This window comes from Podarcis bocagei, assembly GCF_964188305.1.
Source record: "Podarcis bocagei genome assembly, chromosome: 8".
Taxonomy (NCBI): Eukaryota; Metazoa; Chordata; class Lepidosauria; order Squamata; family Lacertidae; genus Podarcis; species Podarcis bocagei.
In genome coordinates, this window is record NC_138133.1 from 55,044,143 (window position 1) to 55,071,716 (window position 27,574).

At 40.4% G+C, this 27,574-nt stretch overlaps 1 protein-coding gene across 2 annotated transcripts in view; it reads right to left on the minus strand.

Moving 5' to 3' along the window:
• Positions 1-22,859: 22,859 nt before the first annotated feature.
• TOX (thymocyte selection associated high mobility group box) overlaps positions 22,860-27,574 on the minus strand; it is a 225,898-nt gene continuing 221,183 nt past the window's right edge. For both annotated transcript variants that reach the window (XM_081204731.1, XM_081204732.1), the window contains 2 exons: positions 27,210-27,361; positions 22,860-25,758 (listed from right to left, as the gene is read on the minus strand). In XM_081204731.1, the coding sequence (XP_081060857.1) occupies positions 25,722-25,758; positions 27,210-27,361 (189 nt within the window). In that variant the 3' untranslated portion in view covers positions 22,860-25,721. The remainder of the gene's footprint in view (positions 25,759-27,209; positions 27,362-27,574) is intronic.

The following is a 27,574-nucleotide window of genomic DNA, read 5'->3' on the forward strand; positions in this document are numbered from 1 at the left end:
TCATGGCCTTCTAATTTTGTAAAGAAGAAATTGTATTCAGAGGGTAAATTTTGATTGTGGCTATTCTTGTGTTGTGTCTGAAAGCTCACCCAAAATGCATTTCTTTATCTTCATGGTATCAAAGGGCACCTTTTTCTTCTTTAAGAAACTAAACATGGCTATTCTTTAAGAAACTAAACATTTCTCAGGTGACAAATCAGCTCAACCTGACCACATGCCAGAAACATTGTTGAGTAGACAGGATTCAAGTGTTATTGGAGAACTGTAGTTTATATTTCGGTCCTGTTTGACATTTATGAGCATTCAGTCTGTTATATTTTAATGTGTTGTTGTGACCTGTCCCAATCCTGCAGACTAGAGTGCTATAAATTGGCAGATTAACAAATAAAGATCTCTATAACTTGTGATCTGTGCAGCTACCAGCAGTCTTGATGTTTGGGAGGGAGGGAGGCCCAGGAGAGTTAAGGCGAGCTGTGGAAAAAGAGCCTGTCTGGAAATTAAGGTGGAAAGAGAGGTCCTTAATATTAGAGAGACAATTACATATTTGGGATAACTACTACTTATCTTTCTCAGCCAGAGACTGTCCACAGGAAAGCTTTAAAAGCTTCAAAAACCAAGGAATCTCTACTTTTAAGGGGGGGGATCTTTATATTCTTTACTGTCTTCTTCTGTCTTATAATTCTTTTTATTTTTAATAAAGAATATAAAAATAAAACAAAAAAACCCAAGGCACCTTCTAGTCAACAGGCCTGTTAAAACCATCTTATAGTACATCAAACCAACTGAAGCGATGAATCACAATGTGGGTCGAATTCATCAATATTATGAGGCAATAAAAAGGACATAAAATGCTCTTTTTCTTAATGATCAAAAGAAGTTCTATTAATAGATGCTGAGCAAGATGAAACAAGGGCCAATTCTCTGATAATTTCTGAGAAGAAGTGTGGCTTGAATTGGAAGGGGGTGGGGAAGGAACCCAATATGATATGAAACGTTCAAGAGAAGTAACAGCCATCTGAAAACAGCAGGCATTATCTTCTTTTACTTAACAGGATAATACTCAAGAAACTGGGAGAGCAAATGAGCTGGAATACTATGAAAATGGCAGGTGGTTCTAGAGAATTGTCCACTTTGATTTGATTTGAACCCTGGTTTTCAGAGTTTCCAGAAGATTTCTCTGCGCAGTGAGACAATTAAATCTCCACATTCTGCTGTTGTTAAGAGTCTCTAAACTTAAATCAAGAAATGCCATAACTGGCCCATGTTGTGCAGTTCAGTATGGAAGAGAACTGCCAAAGGCCTCCAGGTGGCAAGTAATCCATGTCCCTTTGGAACTCACTCACGTTACATATCAAGCTGGTGCCATCTTTGTTGTCATTTTGGCATCTAATGAAGATTGTCCTCTTTCACCAAGCCTTCTGAGTGGAGTTTTTTGTTTTTTGTTTAATAGATACCTCAGAATTTCTATTGCTGGGGGGTTATGCCTGCAGTTGTTTTAACCGTTTTATAGTATTTTGAATCACTTCAAGGTGCTTCTTAGGAAGAAATTCATAAATGAAAATAATAACAACCCCCCCCCAACCTGTAGGAGATAATTATTATTTGGGCATTCTTTACACTGCATCCAGCTGTCCTCAATAAGTCCTCCAAACCATACAAGCCCAGACATTTGTGCAGTGCAGCAAACTGTGTTAGATGTTATAGCCACAAGATGGATTATTTGCCAGGTTGAAAAACCAAATAATTTAGATAAATTCCAGTGATAATTTTTGCTCAGAAAGGAATATTACATAGCTTTGTGGCTTACTTTTTGATATTTTTGGAGTTGGAACCAGGGAAACTGAAGACGTAGACTGCAACTAGAGATGACTGGACTCCATATCTTTACTGGAATTTACCAAACAAAACTTTGATTTCATGCTTTAAGTAGTTATAGATGCCATAGGTGAGTGGTAGGGCACCTGCTTTACATTCTAAATTTCCAGGGTTCAACCCCCAACATTTTCAGGTAGGGCCAGGAAAGACCCCTTTCTAAAGAGAGCCACAGCCACTCAATGTACACAATACTGAGCTAGACCCAAGTTCCGGCTCAGGGGCTCTGTTCACATGCAAGTCAAACCATGGCTAAGCATGAACAAGCAAGCATGGAAGTGCTCAGAGCAAAAATCACAGCTGCTTGGCTCCTCCCCTGGCCTTGCTGCTATGCTGCCTGGAGCTAAGCAATGGTTTGGCTTAGTGCTACACCTGAGCCCAAGCTTGTGGTTTATTTTGTTCTTGGTTACACTCACTATTTATAGTTAGCCATGGGCTTGGCTTAGTGCTATGTGCAAACTGAGGCAGTATAAGTCACCTTTTAAAGAAGATAAGGTAACTTCATGGATGATAAGGCTAACTCTGGCCATTAGCCATGATAGGCATGTTCTGCCACCACTGTTGGAGGCAGTGTGCCTCTGAAAACTGGTTAATAAGGAACAAAACTGTGGAGAATAGACTTCCCCATGGCATCTGATTGTCCTCTTCTCCTCCTTCTGCTTTCCTATAGGGCCAACACATTAAAAAGACTTGCTGCACCATTCAGACACCAATTTCTGCCTTCATTTTTCTCACTCTCATTCCACACATTGTGCTGCCTGAAGTAGGTACATTTACCCTCTGCATGCAGACTCAGCTCTGTACATAAGGACCTATAAACATGTTTTTTTCCACCAGACAAAAACCAGTGTGCGTGATGAACAGTCATATTTAAGAACACTAAATCTTGACCCAAGAGAGGCTGGAAATGTTGCCATAAAATGAGGTCAAATTAATATTGAAGGCTGAGTAATAGTAAATATATTCTGAGGATAATTTTGTATATTATACATATGTAACATTTGACTTTTATCTTCTCTGATGTCTCAAGTATATATATAACCAGATGTACATATATATATATATATATATATATATATATATATATATATACCCTCTCTATCAGTGAAACAGATGGTTTTGGGGAGTAGAAGGAGACCAGAAGGTGATATTGCAGATTAGACAAAGGCATCTTTCCAATAATAATTCCCATATTGCCTATTTTTTGAAAGTATGAAACATTCTATAAATATTGAAATTCAGTTTTCATAAATAGGCTCTGCATGTTAGAGCATTATTATTTGAAATCAGATATAATTATCAAAATTTAGTGCAGCTTTTATGAGAGCGGTGCATCTGCTGGGTCTATCTAGGCCTAGCATCTTGCCTTCAGTATGGATAATTTCTTGTTTGCTTCTAGGAAATATATAAAACACAAAACAAAAGCCAAGGCATGTGGCACCTGGCCAATTACACTATGTCGACTTTCTAAAAGCAAAACTAACAAAATGAACACCCTCAAAAATATTTAAGGGGCAATCATTGCTTAGCAAATATATCTTTATCCGTGAGAGGGTTTGTGTTAGATTGAGATGTCTCCGAGGACATAGTAAAGTCTAATGACCAAAGTCTTGTCTGAGTGCTACTTTTAGATGTTTCCTTACTACACATCCTGTATTCTAAGAATGCAACCATGTAGCAAGCTCGGTCCTTTCCCTATGGTTGCATACACAGCTCTTACATTTTTGAAGCTCTCTAGCATCGTTCTGTACTTGACCACTCCCATAAAGCAGCAGTTATTGTTTTTAATACTAATGATGTCTGCACTATAGTTTGGAGGCGAAAGAAAGCTCTTTTAGTCCTTAAGCAATTACCAGATCCCACCTTTGACAGCTGTTAACGGCTATGGTTTTGGTTCAAGCATGTTTTATACCCCAGAATAATCTATATTTAGCAGAATTTGGGGCACTTTTCAACTAGAAGCACCTGAGGTGCAGAAACACGTTCACAAGGCATTTTTGCTTTCTGGGGAACCTCCAGGCTCTCCTACAACATTCTCCACCTGCAGGATGAAGTTCTTGGCAGTTGCACCAGCTACAGCACATCACATAATTTGCTGCTACATAAAACAGCTATCACCTATTCTTCATGGGTGGTCTCTTTCCAGATCGGTCCTATAATGACTCTGGTTGCCATCCATTTTATCTTTCATCTCCTACCACACCCTGCTTGGCAACAGTTTCCTCGCTGTTCACAATGCTGAATTATTGCAGAGTTTCCTTAATGATGGGCGTGGAGGCAGTAATGTCCTTTTGTGTCAAACTATTCCTGAACATTCATGATGAGAAATGGTTCTACTGCATAAAATATTCTTACTGTGCCAGTTTTTAGAACTTCATTGCTTCTAATTGCTTCATTCTCTCCATGTTAGTGCCAGTGAACAATTCTTCTCTGTGGCAGTACTTTATGTGGAAGCAGTAATGTCTAAAGATTTCTTGTGGCTGCCCTAATTCATGCCATGCAAGCCCTGTATTTGCTGGGCGTGTCACTGGCTCTGGTATAGCATGGCCCAGCAATAAGGTTTTGCATGAAGAGAATAACCCAAGAGTCTGTAGCTGCTCAGTTGGAGCGGTCACCATTGTTTTGGGCTTCCTCCATGTGAATAGGAGTCCACTTTTTGAATAATAAGGATTATATGCATTGGGGAGGAGGGCAGCAGGATTTTAGAGATGCTTAGGTGGGACATGGCCAAGAAAAGGTTGGGAATCACTGGTTTAGATAGAAAGGGGCAGGCTAGCAACGAGAATTCTTTGGCGATTAAGGAGGACAGGTGGGGAGGATGTTTCTAAGCCTCAGAGGCTTTCAGAATCTAAATTGAGTGGGGGAAAGCTCATCCATCTCTAGTTTGAATAGTGTTTGGACAATCATAGGCTACTTCAGGTATTACAGTTTCCTTACATGTGAATGCACAAGTTGCAGGAACCCTGTGCAAGTGTAAGCACTCACCTTGATAAATGTGTGGTTGTGCCTGGCTGGAGATCTATGAGCTTATATCATTCAGCCCGGACAGTGCCGGACAGTGAGGTCCAGCGCCGACGGCCTTCTGGCGGTTCCCTCGCTGCGAGAAGTGTGGTTACAGGGAACCAGGCAGAGGGCCTTCTTGGTAGTGGCACCCGCCCTGTGGAACGCCCTTCTAGGAGATGTCAAGGCAATAAGCAACTATTTTAATTTTAAAAGACATCTGAAGGCGGCCCTGTTTAGGGAAGCTTTTAATGTTTGATGCTGTATTGTGTTTTTAATATTCGGTTGGAAGCCGCTCAATAATAATTCTTATTCTTATTCTTATTGTATTATTATATTTGCATCTTACCAGGGACCCTAAACTCCCAACACGTTGGATTTGCACATTTCCCTACATATGGATGTGTTTGTATAATCTGAGAAGTTGCCCTCAGTTCTGCGATGGTGCATTTTGTTCTAGTTAGCAGCGATGCAATTAACACATTTGGTGACGATGCTTCTCTACTAGCATGAAGTTCATTAATCTCTAAAGAATGCAAATCCCTTTATTTGGACCTGATCTGGATTAATTTATCAAACCAAGCAGACAGAGCAAGTTGTTATCCTTTGTGGAAGCTAGCGATTAGATCTATATGTATGGGGGGGGGGTGAGGGCTGTCTAATCAGTCTCTTTATACCACAATAATAAATATTATAACCTTCTTTGCTGTATGTTTTTCGAGCTGTGCAATCTGTCAACCAGTTTATCTTCACTAATTAGGCTGAGGGCTTTGGGGGATTTATGTACTGTAACTCCTTAGTCTCTTTTTCCTATTAGCACCACATTTACATTCATGAATCGCTGCTGCTAATATATTTTGTGTATTTTTGCTTATAGGCTATAGTTGTGAATCAAACTATTAGAATATGTATCCACTTACAGTAAATTCTGATGTCATCTTTTTGAATTGTACGCTGGGGCACCTCACTTCTCTATGTTTCTAATACTGATAGTGATTGAACTAAAGTAGATCATTCTTATATTTACTCATCATGTATCATTCTTATTGTTCACATTACTGAAAATCCAGTATACATGATAGAGGGGCAGGCATATCCATGGTCCTTCCCCTATATCTACAAGGCAACCCATGAGGAGTAGGCCTATTCTTGGAGGATCTCATTATTATTATTATTATTGCATCCTTTCATCTAAAAAAGTGTGTTAGTGGGAGGGTTGATGGATATTTAAAAATGGTTCCCCTGGTGATTAATTTCATTAGTTGTATCCAGTCTTGTCTGTCCTGTAAAGCCATGACTATAAAGGCCTGGGTCACCTGACATTAGTGGATTCAATATGAGCTAAAACAACTATTGCGGATATTAATATTGTTCAGCATGAAGCAATTGGATGCATAAAAACTGAATCCTTTTGGAATAAAAATTGTCCAGGCCCATAATTATTCTTCAAACCCGAACTTCTTCAAAAACAGGCACAAAAACATCAATGACACATCTAGAAAGTTGTATAAATCATATGCATATGGAAGCATAGATTTTTTTTCTTAAATGTATAACATAATTATGATCAGAGCTGAAATAAATGCTCTGTCTCTCCCATAGTTTGCATTAGCCTGTATCCAGCCTAAAGCGATGCAGTTCCTGGAGAGGCATCTTATCACCTCTTTCTCTGACTGTGCCTTTGAACAAAAGGCAAAGGCAACTACTTTCAAAACGGTGAATTTGTGAATAAAAACCTTAGTCACATGTTCTAAGGTTAAACACTCAAGTGAATGCTAGCAGAGAACACCAGTGGAATTTTCCACAGTCAAACCCTTAGCAACATACATACAGGAATTCTCCATTTCTGTGTGAAATTAAACAATTATACTTAACAACAACTTCATTTGGGGAAATAGGTATCATTGATATGCATTCTGTCCAAAATTTCATAGGCATATACTAGTGTTACATGTATTGTCTTACCAAGATATGCTGTGCAAGGCGCTACCATCTTTGAATAGTGCTGAAGGTTCTACAGCTCTGTCCTATATTCATTACCATGTCCTTCAGTGATTAAACATCTAAGCAGGCAATGGTGGCCCTAGAGTTTGGGAGCCCTTGGACAAGAACTCATTTGGGACCCCTTAAAGGTATTAAAGCAAGTCAGGCATAAAATTTCACTTAATTCTATACAGGAAGCTGCAATGAAAATATAGATAAATGCCCCACAGCACATTCTTTGAGGTCATTTTTTATTGCACCTGGAGTAGAGAATATTACTGAATACATTCCATCAATACTACACTGTAAATATATGAGTACAAGTCATAAACAAAAAGAAATAACTCTGGAAATGGGACTGAGACCTCAACAATAAATTTTGTAACTTCAAAACTGCACCTGACATTTATTGTGTCAGTTGCCCTTGAGTTCAGTACTTTTCTCCCTAAAGTTTCCAGCACAGGAGGAGCAGCTGGTTCAGGACCCTGTCAAGTGGTGGGTAGTAGAGGGGCTTTGGCATGGGGCAGAAAGCTGCCAATGCCCTCCCCCCACCATCTACATCAGCACAAGAGCAGTGGGGGAAAGTTAGATGTCAGGTGGTTGAAACATATGCAGCTTGAGTTGGGTAATTTTTGAATTTGAAGCCTTTTTCTGTCTCTTGGGGTGCGTTCCTGATTCTTCCTTTGCAGCCACAGTTTGAATTCCTCTTATGAACTTTCTCGTCTTGTGCACACCTGAAGTCATATGATGGTCAAGCATAGGAAAGGTGGATTTGGTTCACCAAGGCAGCCTGTTGGCCAACCACAAAGGCTTGGCTGGCCTGCTTTGGCCCATGGGCCCAAAGTTGCCCACTACCGATGTAGACTTGATACCTCTAGGGCTAGAGAAGAATGGTCCACATTTTTAAGTGACCTGATCTAATTCAAACTTTCCAGGCAAATGTACAGATCAGAACATAATTAGCCTTCAGTTTTCACACTTCCCCAATTTTGTGATACAGTTTTTGAATCAAGAAAGTACCAAAAAGCGTTTTAAAATTTTGTATTTAGGATAAAATAAGTTTTTAAAGCATTCACATTGAGATAAAATGGTATATTTAAGTACATATTTTGTGATAAAATGGATATTTAAGTACATATTAAATACAAATTTAAATATGAATTCCCAAATATATATATTAAAAATTCAAATGGAAAAAAGAAATGGACTTATGAATAAATACATGTGAAATTGATGTGGACCAGAATAAACTGACCCTTCCATCCCTAGAAACCATTCATAAGTTTTTGATGTTGTAGAATTCTTTGAACAATCATTTGAGTTTTCACAAGCTTCCATTCCTTGTATATTGTCTCTTTCCTAATTTGAAGCTACCTTTCTTTGTGAGACGAAAAAACAAAACAAAACCTGTTCTCTCTTAGATGTTGGACATACGGAAATGCATGTGGTTAGTATATAAACACCTCTAGGTTATAAGAAACATACAATTAAACCCTTGAATGATAATGAACAGATGCTTCCCTTGCACAAATTATTTTCTGTACCAAACATAGGCTGGCTTGAAGATTTTATCAATTGTAAGAGTTTATCATTAAATTGAGAGAAAAATGCAACCTACCTTGACAGTATCCCATCTGGTTATCTTCTCTTCTTGGTGTTTACCTTTTGTGAGCTGCTTGCTTATTCTATTTAACTGATTCCCTCCCCGCCGGCAAAGGGAAAACATAAAGCAACATGGGCATGTGGCTTCTTTTCAGTCTTATAATAAACAACCAAGGAATGATGTGCTCCTGATACAGAATATTCTCCAACCAATCAGAAGTCTCTTTCATCGTATGCTGTTGTAAGGCCAGAACTACTCCGGGATTAATGGCACATAGGGCTAATCTTAGACCAATTTCATGCCTTGTGTATTTGACAGAACACATGGCTAGCTACCATTTACTCAGATGGTAATGTAGTGGCATGAAGCCAGAGCAACCTATTTTTCTTCTACTGCTGCATGGCCATTTTACTAATACAGTTGCTGAGGTTTCCAAGCACACAGAGAGCTATAGGTTACCAGATTTCAAAACAGAAAGGGCTTCTCATCATTTAGTGCTCTGAAACTGAGCCATATTTCCAAGGAAGCATTTCCCCTTCCATTGCAACACAGTAGCCCTATCCATGAACTGGATATGGAACAACTGATTGGTTCAAAATTGGGAAAGGAGTAAGGCAATGCTATATATTGTCCCCCTGCTTATTTAACTTATATGCAGAATTCATCATGTGAAAGGCTGGGCTGGATGAATCCCAAGCCGGAATTAAGATCGCCGGAAGAAATATCAACAACCTCAGATATGCAGATGACACAACCTTGATGGCAGAAAGTGAGGAGGAATTAAAGAACCTTTTAATGAGGGTGAAAGAGGAGAGCGCAAAATATGGTCTGAAGCTCAACATCAAAAAAACGAAGAACATGGCCACTGGTCCCATCACCTCTGGCAAATAGAAGGGGAAGAAATAGAGGCAGTGAGAGATTTTACGTTCTTGGGCTCCATGATCACTGCAGATGGTGACAGCAGTCACGAAATTAAAAGATGCCTGCTCCTTGGGAGAAAGGCAATGGCAAACCTAGACAGCATCTTAAAAAGCAGGGACATCACCTTACCAACAAAGGTCTGTATAGTTAAAGCCATGGTCTTCCCAGTAGTGATGTATGGAAGTGAGAGCTGGACCATAAAGAAGGCTGATCGCCGAAGAATTGATGCTTTTGAGTTATGGTGCTGGAGGAGACTCTTGAGAGTCCCATGGACTGCAAGAAGATCAAACGTATCCATTCTTAAGGAAATCAGCCCTGAGTGCTCACTGGAAGGAAAAAACGTGAAACTGAGGCTTCAATACTTTGGACATCTCATGAGAAGAGAAGACTCCCTGGAAAAGACCCTGATGTTGGGAAAGATGGAGGGCACAAGGAGAAGGGGACGACAGAGGACGAGATGGTTGGACAGTGTTTTCGAAGCTACAAACATGAGTCTGACCAAACTGCGGGAGGTGGTGGAAGACAGGAGTGCCTGGCGTGCTCTGGTCCATGGGGTCACAAAGAGTCGGACACGACTAAACGACAACCACAACAACAGCCCTATCCATCCTTTTGGGGCAAATGCATGTGGCCATAAAGTTGAGAGAGGCTTCATGAAAAGAAGCATTGTACCCAGTGTCCCAGCATGCACTGGCTCCACTTCAAGTCTTCCTGTTCACAGCATGGGAGGCTGAATATGCCTATATATGTTTGACTGCTAATGCATAGCATCTTCTCTGTGGCCAGGTACCCTGACAACAAAGGGTTTCTGATTGCTGGAAGGATTCTAAGTGTGATCACCTCAATACATTTAGAAACGCCTTTGGACTTCCATACTGAATGCAGGTAGGCGTACGTGGAGGCAGTATGTGCTAGGACATTAGTGAATAGGCTTTTCAGTGGCCTTTAGCCATGCTAACTCAATGGACTCTCCATATTCAGAAGTTGTGTACCTCTGAATACCAGTTACTGTGGTCAATCATTGCCTTCACTGTTGACTTCCCAAAAGTCTGGTATAGTGGGAACCATGATACTAATGCAGGTGCCCTCTTGTTTTGATCCAGAAGACTTCTCCTTATGCTCCTGCTGTGACTACACTGACCATGTGAAAGCACCATTAGTGTGTGTGGACATTGTACGTACTTGCAGCTCTTATCCCAAATTAAAGTGACTTTACTCCAAGAGTCTAAAGTGGTTTCCACTCTTGTTTGCTGTCGAAATGGGCTAGATTTCAGATGTTCTTACTTACCAGTACAGAGTTGCTTTCAGCCACAGCTTAAAAATGTAGGGTTGTATATATGTAAATTCAGGTGACCATTTTACAGAATAACAGAACGGATGGAGCAAATTTGTTTTCTGTTGCTCTGCACCCAAACCAATGGATTCTAATAAAAATAAAAATTCTTTAGACTAAAGATTAGGAAGAACCCTCGGATGGTATAAGCTGTTTGACAGTCGAATAGGTTGCCTCGGAAAGTAATGGATTCTTCTTTATTAGCTGTTTTTAGGAACAGCAGCTGGATGACTGCCTATCAGGATGCTGTAGTTGCTGTAGGTTTCTCACATAGGCAAAGGGATGGACTAATTCCAGCTCTATGAATCCAAGTGTAAAAAACAGTGAGCTGAAAAAAGATAGTTTCTTGTGTTCCATGGGCCTTAAATACTTAATGATCCCACCAATCAGGACTTAGGTTTATTTATATGCTTCTGGACTGGACCTAAAGTTTGTAATGTCTTTGATACACACCACTGTATGGCTGCTTTATACATTCTTTGGAACACACAAATATACCGTATATGTCAAACAACCATATAAACTGTTATTCCCACCAGGGCTGCAATGTGATACCCAGGGTGGATATCTCAATATCTCTTATTTGGTCTGTGGAGATATGCATGCCATTGCTCAGTGCAACCAAGTACAGAGTAGTTTTATATACGAAACTGCTGGGCTAAAGCAATATTGGGGCAGGCAGGTACGCAATCATAACATCTTTTTAGATTTTATATGCAGGGACAGCTTAAGTTATTTTGCCACCTGAGGCAAAGCAGAAGATGGTGCTTCTTTCCCATTCAATGTATGGAAGCTGACCAGATTGGTGCTGCCACAGCACCTGCGGGCAACAGGCAAGCTTAGAGGTCACAAGCCCAGACCACATGGCACACACAGCTCCGTACTCCAAGATCTTGTCACCCCTCAGCAGCTGCTGCCTGAGGCACCTGCATCACTCTACCTAATGGAAGGATTTGTATGAGAAGCCTATGGGTTATGTTTCACAAGAAGGGTACAGGGTGAGAGTGGAAAACTTCCATTTCCCAAACATAACCCTGAGCTCTACTGCGTTAGAACAGATTTGATTTTAGCTTCATGCCTATAGGCTTAAATACTCATGAACTAAATAAGAACATAGTTCAGGCAGAATAGAAGAAAGTGTCATGGCAATAAGCCAGCACACCTGCTACCTCTGATTCAAAATCTACTTACCCTGGGAATAAGGCACAATGAATTCGATAGAACTTACTTCTGAGTAGATATGGCTGGGGTCAAAGCTGAATTCTATGTTTCACTTGATTGTCTTCCAAGGCACAGCCTTGATCTGTTTGCTTATTGAGATCAAGTTCCTGGTTTTTCCTAAGAAAGCAAACTTCTGAAATCAAACATCCATTGGTATTGAGAGGATTCTAACTTTGAAGTGACTTATCATATATAATTGTGGGGTGTGGTTTCTGTCTTATAAGCCAGATCAGTGATAGAGTTGACCCTTGCTTGCTTAACCCAACATAGTTACTTTTAATGGAATAAATATAACACCCTCTCCAGTTTTAATGTAACACACATTAAGCACATTGAAATCAAGATAACTCTAGACTAGTAATTCACCATATGAAACACAGTTTAAATCAGAAATTACTTAGGAGCTGCATAATTTATGTTGATCAGTTTTCAAATATATCCTTTTTCATAATACAAAATGAAGCATAACTAATATGAAGACAATCCACATGACTGAACATAAGTGATATTGATTGTAATAATAATGTACAGCAAGAGGAAACTGCCCTGGTGCATATCTATTCTATTTTCCCACCAGATGCTTTAGTTTATTCCAACCAAGTTTTGTCTAGCATCGGTTCCATCAAACAAAAAAGTTTCCATACACCTGCATAACTGAAGAGTTGATATCAAGGTTGTAATGCCATTAGGCAGGGTGAAGTGAGTCACCTCCTGGCATTAGATAGGGTTGAAAATAAAGGGCAGCAAATATCAGTTGTGCAACATCAGGCATGCACATGCTAGTGCCATTTTGATCTTCCAACTCCCACACTGCAATCCAGTGCATATCTACTCAGAAGTAAGCTGCACTGATTTCAGTGGGACCATCCCTGGCTATTGGGCATGCTTGCTAACTGATGCTTGCTGGAGTTGTAGTTCAGCAGCATATGGAGGGCTAAACGTTCCCCACATCTGGGCAAGAGGTTTTCTAGCCCTGTACTAGCTTAGTAAGTAAAGCTATGTTATGTGGGATGAAGCATTTTGTCTTGGTACAGTAATAAACCCATCCTGTTTTGTTGTTTTTTGTAAAATGCCAATTTCCTTGAAAGTTTTTGGACTCCTAGAATATCTGTTGCAGAGCAGGATTTAGAGTCAGCTTTCAGAGCCTCTTAAGTCATTAAATTCTAGGATACAAAGGCAGACACAGAGCAAGCCACTAGGAGGCATCTGATTTCAAAAATAGCAGCCCCTTCTAGGAAACTGATAGCCAGCTATGATATCCAAATAACATCCATATTTGAAATATTTTAAAAGTCCTGGCATATCCATCCATACAGCATCAATGATCTATTCCGTATTTTGAGTACAGATAGTGGGAAATGTTGCTACTCTGTTCACACATTGCTTGTTTCCTTTTGACATTTAGAGTTCTGTAGTTGCAGCTATTAAAATCCCAGCTATGCAATTCTAAGAAGAAGGATGTTCTTCTCATTATAGGGGATTGGAATGCTAAAGTAGGGAGTCAAGAGATAAAAGGAACAACTGGCAAGTTTGGCCTTGGAGTTCAAAACGAAGCAGGGCAAAGGCTAATAGAGTTCTGCCAAGAGAACAAGCTGGTCATCACAAACACTCTTTTCCAACAACACAAGAGACCAGTGGCGTAGCGTGGGTTGTCAGCACCCGGGGCAAGGCAAGTAATTTGCGCCCCCTAACCCATGGATTTTAGCAGGGGCAGAGAGCTGTGAGTGCGCCCCCCGATATTGCGCCCGGTGCGGCCGGCCCCCCCTGCACCCCCCACACTACGCCACTGCAAGAGACGACTCTTGGACATCACCAGATGGGCAGCATCGAAATCAGATTGATTATATTCTCTGCAGCCAAAGATGGAGAAGCTCTATACAGTCAGCAACAACAAGACCTGGAGCTGACTGTGGCTCAGATCATCAGCTTCTTATAGCAAAATTCAAGCTTAAACTGAAGAAAGTAGGAAAAACCACTGGGCCGGTAAGATACAATCTAAGTCAAATCCCTTATGAATACACAGTGGAAGTGAGGAACAGGTTTAAGGATTTAGATTTGGTGGACAGAGTGCCTGAAGAACTATGGACAGAGGCTCGTAACATTATACAAGAGGCAACAACTAAAACCATCCCAATGAAAATGAAATGCAAGAAAGCAAAGTGGCTGTCCAACGAGGCCTTACAAATAGCGGGGGAGAGAAGGCAAGCAAAATGCGAGGCAGATAGTGAAAGATACAGTACAGGAAACTGAATGCAGATTTCCAAAGAATAGCAAGGAGAGACAAGAAGGCCTTCTTAAACGAGCAATGCAAAGAAATAGAGGAAAACAATAGAATGGGAAAAACCAGAGATCTGTTCAAGAAAATTGGAGATATGAAAGGAACATTTCGTACAAAGATTTCCATAATAAAAGACAAAAGTGGAAAGGACCTAACAGAAGCAGAAGACATCAAGAAGAGGTGGCAAGAATACACAGAGGAATTATACCAGAAAGAAATGGATGTCTCATACACCCCAGGTAGTGTGGTTGCTGACCTTGAGCCAGACATCCTGGAGAGTGAAGTCAAATGGGCCTTAGAAAGCATTGCTAATAACAAGGCCAGTGGAAGTGATGATATTCCAGCTGAACTATTTAAAATTTTAAAAGATGATGCGGTTAAGGTGCTACACTCAATATGCCAGCAAATTTGCAAAACTCAGCAGTGGCCAGAGGACTGGAGAAGATCAGTCTACATCCCAATCCCAAAGAAGGGACGTGCCAAAGAATGTTCCAGCTACCGCACAATTGCACTCATTTCACACGCCAGCAAGGTTATGCTAAAATTCTACAAGGCAGGCTTAAGCAGTATGTGGACCGAGAACTCCCAGAAGTGCAAGCTGGATTTAGAAGAGGCACAGGAACAAGGGACCAAATTACAAATTGCAGTGAGAGATTTTACTTTCTTGGGCTCCAAGATCACTGCAGATGGTGACAGCAGTCACGAAATTAAAAAACGCCTGCTCCTTGGGAGAAAGGCAATGGCAAAAAAAAAAAGCATCTTAAAAAGCAGAGACATCACCTTACCAACAAAGGTCCGAATAGTTAAAGCCATGGTCTTCCTAGTAGTGATGTATGGAAGTGAGAGCTGGACCATCAAGAAGGCTGATCGCCGAAGAATTGATGCTTTTGAGTTATGGTGCTGGAGGAGACTCTTGAGAGTCCCATGGACTGCAAGAAGATCAAACGTATCCATTCTTAAGGAAATCAGCCCTTAGTGCTCACTGGAAGGACAGATCGTGAAGCTGAGGCTCCAATACTTTGGCCACCTCATGAGAAGAGAAGACTCCCTGGAAAAGACCCTGATGTTGGGAAAGATGGAGGGCACAAGGAGAAGGGGACGACAGAGGACGAGATGGTTGGACAGTGTTCTTGAAGCTACAAACATGAGCCTGACCAAACTGCGGGAGGCAGTGGAAGACAGGAGTGCCTGGCATGCTCTCGTCCATGGGGTCACGAAGAGTCGGACATGACTAAACGACTAAACAACAACATGCAATTCTAAATCACTGCCCTGGATTTTGTTAGTTCTTTCTACTTCGTTTTCTACTGATGAACTTTGAAATTCGCTAATAGCAACCTCATCATGAACATTTTTCCCTTTGGAGAATTTAATACAAACAAGCATGCTGATGCAGGGGACTGGGCTGGTGGTCATGGGGATGGAGGGCTCTGCATTTTCTTCTCAGAGGCTCCTGTTCTAAGCCCATTGAGAAATCCCGTTTTCCCCTATAACCTACTCAAAGCCCTGGGAACAGTTCAATTTAGAAAATGAATAAATGCAATTTGCCTATTTCCCAAAGAAAACAGGCATCATCATGCAAGCACAAGTTGCCATTGGGGCTCGCCTGGAAAATGTGCGTATGTGCAGTGGCGTAGCGTGGGGGGTGCAGGGGGGGGGGCCCAGCCGCACCGGGTGCAACATCTGGGGGTTAGGGTTAGGGGGCGCAAATCCACGGGTTAGGGGGCGCAAATTACTTGCCTTGCCCCGGGTGCTGACAACCCACGCTACGCCACTGCATATGTGGCACATTCTGGCAGGGTCTGAGTAGCTGCTCACTTGGTGATGCTCCTGCCATAGCTTTGACTACACACATCAGCAGTTACTACCATTCTGTCTGTGAGGAGACAGGTCCCTATGGCAGTTGCCTTTCAGACCTGGACATCTGAAATCCACTTTAATCCAAAGGTACCTCTGATGGTGGAGAGAGAGGTGAGACTCCCAATAATGCTTACCAGAATTGGGAAGCAGTTGCACACGTGTTCAATTGTCCATTGTAATCTATCTGATTTTAAAGCATTTAATTGCACCTGTAATCACATCCGTAATGACAAATTCAGTGTGTGTGTGTGTGTGTGTGTGTGTGTGTGAAGGCTGTTGAGTTATAACAGCTACAGTAGTGTAATATCAGCAGGAATAGAAAAGTCGGTCCCATGTGGTAAATCCTCTGGCCTTGGTGTTTTTGAGCTCCTGCAGAACACAGTTCAACACCCATAAAAGCCATACTTTTGCTTTTCATGGCAGCTATCCAATAGGCTACCTTGTCAAGAAAGGACTCAGAGATGTTGGAAGTTCCCTTAGGAGTAATTAGGTTTCCCCAAGCAGTCTTTTCCCCAGCTTTCATTCACTGATCAGATCCTTCCCAGCAATGACACTTTTTTTTAATATAACAACAACAACAGCAAAAGAAGAACTTGCCTCATTATGCTTGACAGAGCAGATACTAACTTATTCTGAAGCAGAAATGATCATAACAAAACTGATGGGAAATTGCAAACATGTAAAAGAGTGTGTGTGTGTGTGTGTGTGTGTGTGTGTGTAAGACACATAAATCAAAATGTACAAAGACATTTTAATGCCCTTTTAAAAAGCATAAATTTCCTTTTAGAGTCCCCGTCTGTTACAGAAGCCTATTATCTGATGACAGGTATGATGATTAACATAATAGACACTAGTAAAATTTTCTCCAACTTCTTTGAAAATGTTAACTTACAGCTTCAAGCAAAATGTGGTTTTTAAAAACTGGATTTTGTTTCTGGTATGGGACCATTTGCCCAAATGAAGTTAACAGATTTGTATCTAAACCATCTGTTGGTGCAAACGCATTAGAATGTGAAGTCACGTATAGGAAGCCTCAGAGACATCTTCTGACTGCTATACATAAAAGAAAAAGAAAAAGGATGCTCTGTCTTTCCCCTCGTCTGTCTAAGGTCCAGCTCACCAGAGAGCCAATTCAGACCAATTACCTTGTCTTTGTCAACAAAAATACTCTAGTTTCCAGAGTTCTCTGGGCATAGAGGTTAAGGTCCCAGAAAGACAAAATAATAAACAAATTCATTTCAAGAATCAGAGTTGTGTGCTTGGCTGGGAGGATATGTTTGAGAAAGGTTATTTCCTTTTAGATAAACCTCCACAGGGAATTACACTCGCAGCAACATCCACTTTTGCTTTCTTTTTAAATGCAAAATCCAAATGGAACACACTAAAGTTAAAAAATAAAAATAAGCTAATGCAAATAAGGTAATGACCTGCAACTACAATTCTTTGAGTTGCAGGATGTCCACTTTGGATAAAAATCTTGAATACAATTTCAGAGTTGGTACAACTTTGGACCAAAGTAGATGTGATGTTTTGTCATGTAGTTTTGTCTTGCATAGTTGCTTTTTCATTAACCAATAGCTGGCCTGGTGTGTGGGGTGGGGTGGGCGGGCATCGCCAACAAACTGGATTGCTCCATGGTCCTGATTGGAATCAGATCCCCCCCTCCATGTACAGACACACTTGCAACTTGTAGTGGAAAGAAATCTCCCATTGCAAACAATATGGATGGGAAGTGAGGGGTTGGTTCCATTTGGGACTATAGCAAGGGCAAAAGTTCAAAGCTTTCTGCCTTCAAATCATAGTCCAGATCCAGCGATTGGCCCTGCACCACTGTTTTTCTTTAACCAAACTATGTGACCAATCACATAGCATGTCCAGAAGCATGTTGGGTGAATGTGGAAGGGAAAGTGAGCTGTGTGGCCTTGTTTTGTCTCTGACATCTTGTACAGCGACTAGTGCCATCCACTGGTGTTCATGCATACGTACAGCAAATACTTATCATAGTATCATTAGTGGTCAGTTTGGTGCATCGGCAGCTGCCCTTCCAACACTGGTGTCCCTGCAGCTTACTTGAATGGGGACTAGGGTGGGGTAGTGGTGAAGTTCGGGCTGCACAGACGCACTGATGGCAGGGCTGGATTGGTTCCACTGGTGCGTCCAGGTGACCAAGCTTCTCCCTAGAACCACTTAGATAAGTTGCAGTGACGCTGGTGTCAGAAAGGTGTCTCTGGCCCTCTACACTAGCCAGGGCCGGATTTAGGTTTGAAGAGGCCCTAAGCTACTGACCCTTTATATGGGACCCTTTATATGTCCAGTTGTTCTTTGTCAACAACAAATTGTTGCTGTTTTTTGTGTTGAATATATGCTATATGGTAATTTATGGGCCTAATAGGTATCTAAAGCCATTTGCACATAACAAAATATGATTTTTATCAAAGTAATTGATACAGACATGAGCAAACCAGTGATATTTTAGGGAGCAGGCTAGCAGGTGGGGCCCATTACTTACATCACAGGAGCCTACACAACACAAAGCACTGTTGCTATAGGTAAGTTTTATTTTATTTGTTTTTTATCTTCTATTTTGGAAATGTACATCCAGGTTTTTTTTCCCTTTAATTTTTTTGGGGGCCCCCAAGAGAGTGGGGACCTAAGCTGTAGCTTGTTTAGCTTATATGTAAATCCGGCACTGATACTGGCTGATTCCACTTAGGAAGCAAACTTGATTTAAATTTACCCCTCTCCTGAAAATCTTGTCCCCACCCGTTTCCAGCATCTTGAGACTGTAATCAGCACATTATTCAGATCTATGCAGATAAAGGGGGCATTTTTTCTTCCTGTGGAAATGGTACTGCATGGAGATCAGCTCTATCAAAATCGTACAAACCAAATGTTAGAATGGGATGGGGGAGGGAATAAGGAGAAGTGAAGCTTGACATCCTCATTGAAGGCTGCAGTTGTATACAGTGGTACCTCGGGTTACATACGCTTCAGGTTACAGACCTGAATCCAGAAATAGTACCTCGGGTTAAGAACTTTGCTTCAGGATAAGAACTGAAATCGTGCAGCGGTGGTGCAGTGGCAGCGGGAGGCCCCATTAGCTAAAGTGGTGCTTCAGGTTAAGAACAGTTTCAGGTTAAGAACAGACTTCCAGAACGAATTAAGTTCTTAACCCGAGGTACCGCTGTACTCATTTCTCTGGGACTAAGCCCCATTCAGCCTATGTAAGTCCTTTTGATTTCAGTGGTATGCTTACAATTGTAGCTCAACCCTGTGCTTGTTTATAAGTTTCAGTGGGCTTAGTTACAATTATATGCGTAAGATTGCAGCCTCATTTTTGGCATCTGGTGGTGGCAGCACTTCTCTTCTTCTGTAAATTTCTAAATTCTGTAATATAATTCAGGTTTTTCTGCCTAAAGGATTTCTTACTTTGTGAATTGTTGCACAGAGACAGTGTTTGAATTATGGGGTTAAAGGTATGGTGGGGGAGCTTTAGTGAAAGCCACAATTTCCACCCAATTCTCCCTAAATTGAGTCTAATGAATTGAGCTTCCTAGACTTCCAAAACTACATAATAGGTAAAAGATCTCATAACAGGGCCAGGGTACCCCCCCTCAAAAAAAATTCATGGAGATATGATAATGCCTGTGTGTTGAGATCTCAGCCATATTACAAAGATATACAAGGGAAAATGTCTCAGTGCTGCAGAAGGAAGCAGTCATCCAAGGTAAACACATCCACTGTGCATCTTTCTTTTATGAAAATTAAAATCATTATCATCTTTTGACATGGAAGGATTTTGCTCCATGGCTACAATTATCAAAATGTCCATGTCTGATGCATTCATCTGCCAGGCAATCTGGAGAACATTGGCCCTCTAAGGGTTACAACATTACAATTGTTCTTTGCAAATAAAATTCACATCTGTTCTGACAACTTATTTCAGCCTGATGCAACTTGAAAAGGTCGAGATTAATCCCAGAAAATCAGACTTCTATTGGAAAGGCCAAATCAACTTTAATTGTAGCACATTGCTATTTATATTGACATTTAGCCACAGTGGAGCATTATTCTTTTCATTGCTAATGTTTGTTTTACTCCAGAATCTCTGTGATTGCTTATATTTGATGCTAAACTGTGCTTTATGTTGCATAACTTAGCAGCTTATATACCGGTAGTTTAAGGTTAGTTTCACTGACTGAGGATATTCTATGCATATGTTTAAGAAAGATCTGTGCCTGGCTTTTATATGCTGTGTGCTGGTAATACAGTACCCACCTGTGTTTAACTTTGCCAATAGAGTGTACAGCAGATGGGTACGTTCTGAGAAAGCATAAGGTATATATGAATATATACCTTAAGGTATATATGAATACCATCAAACTAGTTCCATAAGTCTAAGGGGCTTTAGATTTGTCCCCCCCCCTTGTTTGTTGGCAATCTGCTTTAGAAACTTGGGGAGCAGTATGATCCTATTTACTCAGAAGTAAGCCCCCAAATCGGTGAGGCTTCATTGCGGGTAATAAGGCTGCACAGGATTGCAGTCTGAATTTCAAAAGCAGACTGTGAGTGTGTCAAAAAGAACAAAGAAAGTGTCAAAAAATGCAGTAGCTTTGCTCAAGTCCATTGCAGCTCCATGAATCTCAAACTATATGTTGTTATTGCTTTAAGCCCCTTCATGAAACAGTTACTGTGGTTTTTCTGACTTTTTAAGGAAAGAAACAGCGCAACCACATTCAGCAGAGGCAACCTGAGTTTCAAATACCATCCTAACCACCTACTGGCTTCCGGTACTTGTTATCAGCTCAGCCATGAACTGAAAGTTTAACTTTCGGTCAGATAAAAGACTCTCAGTTGGCAATACCTTGCTGTTTAGCCTGGAGAACAAGAATACTCAAAATGGTGTAAGGGTGCTTTAAGTAACAGCTGGCAAGCAACCACGTCTGAGCCTTATACTCTGATATGACATGCACTTGCAGGAATGCTGCCAAATGCAGCTGCTAGACAGCCTTAACAAGTCAATTCTAATCTTAGCAAGTCAATATTAATCTTTGCCAAATTAATATTTGCCTTGACAGCCCACCAGGACAATTATGCTTGGTTTCAATGTAAATTTGAATTAAACGATGAACCCTTTGTTCTGGAATAGACTGGAGCTACGTACATTTGGGAGCCAATGTGGTGTAATGGTTTGAGTGTCGGACTAGGACCTGTGAGACCAGGATTCAAATCCTCATTGAACCATGAAACTTACTGAGTGACCTTGGGCCAGACACTGCCTCTCAGCCTAACCTACGGTACCTCACAGGGGCACTGTGGGGATTAAATGAGGAGGAGAAACCATGTACACCAACCTGAGCTCCTTGAAGAAAAAGATGAGCTATTAACATAACAAATACACCATAAATGCACGTTCCCTTATGCTCTGCCTCATGTTTGCTGGTTCAACTTTTAATTTTCTAAATCCCTTTTAAAATGTAGCATATCATGAATGAATTGATGTTCCAAGTATGAAGTCCTTGGCAAAATGCGATCACCAGTTAATATCAATTTGTGCTGATGTACATAAAAAGTGGTGGGTTTCTTTTCATTTAGCAGCAACCTTGACAGAATTCTAAAATGCCAACAGTAAAGTTTGGGAATTTTTCTACTTCCATAAAAGGACTACATTTCACTTATGATTTGGCATGTCTGAAAATAGAAAAATAACCCTGCCAAGGAGGATACACTGTGCCATTTGTAGTGATAAGATTACAATTTTTATTCTTTTTGCCAGAAGTCCTGTAACATTATACCAGTGCTCTAAGATAAGTGATGAATCTTGATGAAATCCTTTGCCAGCATTGGGTAAATGTTTTACTGGTTCCTGTGCATTCCTGCCCATGTTTGCCTTTGGTGAAATGAACCACATGTGCTGCTTCACACCTGGCAGGATACTGCATGAAAACCCCCAAAGTCTCAAGTTGTCAGTGTTGATGACAAACATTTTTATCTCTCCTTACAAATGTTCTGTTCTAGCATGGGGGGGGGGGGAATTTCCACACCGGGTACCAGCTAACCTTGCTACGCCACTGCATGTTGGGTCTCTTTCTTTGACATGCATATGTGTAGCATTGGGTACCGAAATTTGAAATGGTTGCTAGCTTCTTTTATAATTTGTGGATATCTTTCATATAACTAAACTATTTTCATGGTTGCAGTTTGAAATATATGTTTTAGTCCTCCACCTATCATTTAAAATATTTTACCAGTGATGCAATATTTAACATGCAAAATGCTTTAAATGCATGGTGCTTTCCAGAAAGGATATCCTAAGCTTGATAACATGGGTATGGCTGCAATCTTATACTCACTTCCAGGTACATAAACTCAGTAGGACTTATTTATGGGTAGATAAATATAAGATTGCACTGTATAGAAATCATATTTAAAAGTGGTTGGTGTGCAAATATGCACTTAGTCGGACATTTAGGTGAGTATTCAGAATGTTATTATAAGGGCAGTTGATTGCTCTAGGCAAGTAAATAGCTACTCTCATTTTCAAGACTGCAATTTTGATCTCTAGGCTGGACATTTGCCTGTGCAGTTATAATGTGAAATAGCACATTGCACTAATCAGGCCAAATTTCCACAGAATGTGTGTTAGGGAACAACCACTCATGCAGTTATGTAATGTCCATTTGCTCTATGGAAACATGACTAAAATATCTCCAAGCAGTGTAAAGGTGTGAGGTTTTAACCTCCAGTATATACTTGAACAGCAACACCACAGCAACACCACACAGAAATTCTTTAATTATGACATACATTTTATTGACATTGATATTTGCTTCTAGTTTGAACCTTGGTTGGCTACTGAAATTAATAAATGGTATTCTGTGACAGCACAGCCTCTCTAGCAAAGATATTGATAACACAGCACTCTCCCATCAAATCCTGTTGAAGCTGATTCCCATAACTGCCAACTGCTTCTCTCTTTGTAGAATTATTCTGAGTGGGAAATGAAATTTTACTATAACAGAATTTAATGGGAAATATTAGCTAATTGTTAGTGCTGGTTTATTTCTAAAGTACTCAACATAAAGACAATAAAACCGTGAATGTAATTGCGACTTCCTATATGGATTCAAGACAAGAAAATTAGAACTCAGCTATAGCCATTTGAATAATCACATCTGATCTGCATTATTTATTAGTTATTACATGCTCAAGTGATTCAAGTTTGTACATTGCCTAATTTCATTTCAAAGCAAACATAATGTACTTTTCAAGCATTTTACATCTTTTTCTTTTGGATTGGATTAACACAATATCTCTATTTCACATATGAAATAGAAGCCAGCTGATTCGCAATTTAACCAGTACAAGTTTGCCACCCTGAGCATCCCTTAAGATGAGAATACTAGATTTTCCCAAACAGGAGATATGAATTGCCTGGCAGAGCTTGTAGCCAAGAGTAAGTGGACAAAAGGAAACAGAAATTGCACCAGCTTTCTCAAAACATAATTTGATGCTCTGTTTAGATGAGGAGAAGGAGAACTCTTAAGGAAACAAAGATAGGGTCCAAAAATTAAGAGTGCTACCTTCAATGTTAATTGGAGAATGATTGGTTAACTCTGTCTCTGGCATAGTCAATATACAGATGGGAGAACTGGCAGTGTTTGACACACCTACAACATCCCTTATTCATCCCTTCCTAAGTAGGCCCATTCCCATTTGGAGGACCGTGGATGGATTCATCTCAGAATGGGTTATTCATAACTATTCATGTTCTAAACCAAGGGGTAGCCAATGTGGTTCTTCCAGATAGTGTTGGACTACAACTTTCATCATCCCCAATGTGACTAATAGTCAGGGTTTATGGGAGCTGTGGTCCAATATTATCTGGAGGGTGCTATGTTGGACTTCCCTTAATCTAAGTGGTAAAAATACTCAGTTTTGGCCTCTCTTAATCACTATTCTACTCTTGGGCCATTCAGTGGTTACTGAAGAATTTAGCCCTGTTCTTGCTACTTCCTACTCATAAAAATTATGACCTAGCCCTTTTTGCCTTCATAACTGAAGTATTTTTTGGTAACTTTACATTTTGGTTTCTTTTTTCCATTATAATTCACCTTTGTTTTTGGGGGCAAATGTTCTCTGAATGCCAAAGGCATCCATTTAAAACAGTGGCACTGCTCCAGCTGCCCCAATACATTATATGGAGCTGCACTTATGTAGGGGCTTCTTTGCTGTTGCTTGTAGGCACAGGAATGACCTGTGCATGTAACACCATTCCTACCTATGTGCAGAAAGCTTCCCTTCACAGAAGAGAATGGGGAAGTCCCTGTGCACATCAGACTTTTGACATACTCTATATCTCCTTATTTAGTCTTCACTAGTGTGATCTAGGTAACTTGTGACTAGAGATACAGGGAAGTTTGTTAAGGATTTAGCTCCCCCCCTCTACTTTTTTTTTGTCACAGATCAACTTAGGAAGTATAGAATAAATGTTGATTACCTTCTTTTTCTGTCATGAAAAGCTGGTTTGGCTTTATTCATATCACTGTAAAAACTAAACTAAAAGTATTCACACCAGCAGCAAATACATTGATGCCAACAAAAGTAGTTTTAAAAAAATCTTCTTTAAGATGCTAACAAATTTACTTACAAACACCTATATTTATTATTTCATAAATAGGCGCAACAGCTTCCATAAAAAAGATTAAATACAGACACAGTATGAAGAAACAATAATACATAGCTGTATGTAAAGGTTATAATTTAGATGTTTCCAATCTGTTTCAGCATCTAATAAAATATCAAGAAAGCATTTGGCCATTTTATACATAAGAGGACGTAAATGACGTTTACTAACCATTACACATAAAGTGATAAAAAAGCAGTTTTAGGCAGTACAAAATAAATGTGTTTGCTCTTTTCCCAACACTAAACTTTTTTTTTTGTATAACTAATGACAGAAAGCCAATTTCTGTTTAATTAAATTCATTTGGGAATAATTTTCCTTTTTTCTTTCAAAGAGTTTGAAAATATAGAACTATTAGTCAGTTGCTTAAAAATGAAGTAAAAATATGAATGTTTGCCAATTTAACCCCCTTTGTGAAATCAATAAACTGGAATGAGCCAGTTTCAAATTACAATTAGCTACAAAAACATTCACATTTTATACTCTAGGAGAGTGTAACATAGATGCTATTTACAAACTTGCTATGACTGCTACATCAAGCCATTTAAAAAGTCTTTAGTAGTTTCATATAAACACCCATTATGAAAACCAATGGAAAATCCAGGACTTTTATCCAAGACATCTACAGTTGCTAAGGCAGTTACTAGCGCAGCACTTCACAGCAAAAATAAAAACCAACATAAAATCTGAATGGTCCAAGCCTCCTTCCTAAATGAAAGAAGAAAAGCAACGTCCATTTAAAGGATGCTGAAGGAGAAAGAAAAAGAAACAAGGGGGTGGAGGAAGGAGCAAGACTATTTCCCCCTCCCAGAGTGAATGACCCACCAGCTTAAATAGTCCTAAGTGCTTAGCAACTTATATTTTCTAAATAAATGCAGAACTGCCTTGACTGCATATAGCAATCTGGGATGAAAAGACTTCCCTGCATTCCTCAGTGGAAAGAAGAGGCGCTTTCCCAAACTGTTCAGGTAAGGTACAAAGCTTTGTCCCTCTGCATGGCCCTGTTCAGAAAGAATTTGGGGGAGGGGGAGAGAAAAGAGAATTACATTTAGTGTTGACATTCAAAACCACATGTTAAGCCTTGAGATCAGTGTTTTGATATCTTAAGCAAACCAGAAGTGTTAGCAAAGTCCCCCAGTTTGGGCCAAAGACAGGCATGCAATTCTATCCAAGAATCCAGGGAGCACCTCAGCCCAGCAGAGAGTAAGCCTGTGCCCCTTTATAAACCAGCCTGTCTGATTGCCCCTTCCCATCGGAAGTCTTTGAACATAAATGCTCTGGACACAAAGCATCTTTGCTTGGCTGTGCACATGTAAACAGAAAAGCACAGGCTCTTTCTAATGGTGGGGAAACTCTGGCCCTCCATATGTTGTTTGGACTAACACCCCCATCACCCCTGACCAATGGCCATCCTGTCTGGGGTTGATGGGAAAAGCACCCTGGTCTGCATTTAGGAGAGTAGAGCGTCCAACAACGTCTAGAGGGCTACAGCTTCCCCATCCCTGTATTAGATATATTTAATATTCTTCCTTAGTTAAGCAAGTTGACCAATATCCCAGACACCCTATCGCTTTAGAGGCAGGGATGGCTGCTGTGAGGAGGAAAGGGCCATGAACCCCACCAAATTTGTAGATCTTCATTTACAGTGGTACCTTGGGTTACAGACTCTTCAGGTTACAGACTCCACAAACCCAGAAATAGTGCCTCGGGTTAAGAACTTTGCTTCAGGGTGAGAACAGAAATCGTGCTCCAGCGGCGCGGCGACAGCAGGAGGCCCCACTAGCTAAAGTGGTGCTTCAGGTTAAGAACAGTTTCAGGTTAAGAACGGACCTCCGGAACGAATTAAGTACTTAACCAGAGGTACCACTGTATTGGATAAGGAGTGTGTAGTCTGCGACCACTAGGAGAAGTGCAGAGAGAAGAAACGCCATGGTGCATCTGCAGCAGCACAACTAGGTGCCTTCATCTGCCCCAGCTGAAACAAAACATGTCTCTCTCATATTGGTTTCTACAGCTACTGTAAGCTTCCAATGGGTTGACTTCATCCCCAAATGTTCACTCCTTCATTGTCCTCCCGAGACAGACAGCTGCCAACAAGTATATGGCTATCAAGATAATATTCTCTTCTGTTAACTGTAAGTGGCTGACACAATTTTCCATTTCTCTCATTGATTTCAGTGGAGGGTGAGTCTTATTTGCAATTAATTATGTGCAGTACTGCAGCCCTTGTTCTCTTAAATAGCAGTCTCCCTAATAGTAAAATATACTGGTCTGATGTAAAGCAAGCCACTGCTTGTTTATTATTATTTTCACTAGACATCTGTTAGTAACCAAAGGCATCAGAACCCTGTAATCTGAGCTAGATGATAAATATAAAATAGATACCACAATTGTTGCCCAGCTTTTGTCATAAATATTACTCAACACAAGGTGGCATTCACTGGCTGCTCACCCATTACTGCAGTAATCATTATTCCAGTCCACACTCTGTGCTGGGGGATTTCTGCACCCTGAACGAACATACTCCATCGCTTGGGTAACAACTTGTGCAGCTGTAGATGTTGGGTTGATAATATTCTGGTAATCAGGCTGGAGAGTAAAACCCTAAAAAAACAAGGGGGGGGGGAAAGAATTCAAAATAAGGTTTGCAGATCGAAGTTAACCTCTTAACTGAAAGTTCTGACAAAGTACCAATGTTGTACTTCTACATTTTCAAACTTGAAAAAAGAAAAGAAAATAGAAGGATGCTTGTGCTTTTCCAAAAGGGAAAAAAACCACACATTTTTTTTAAATTGGTTGAGAAGAAATGCTAGATAA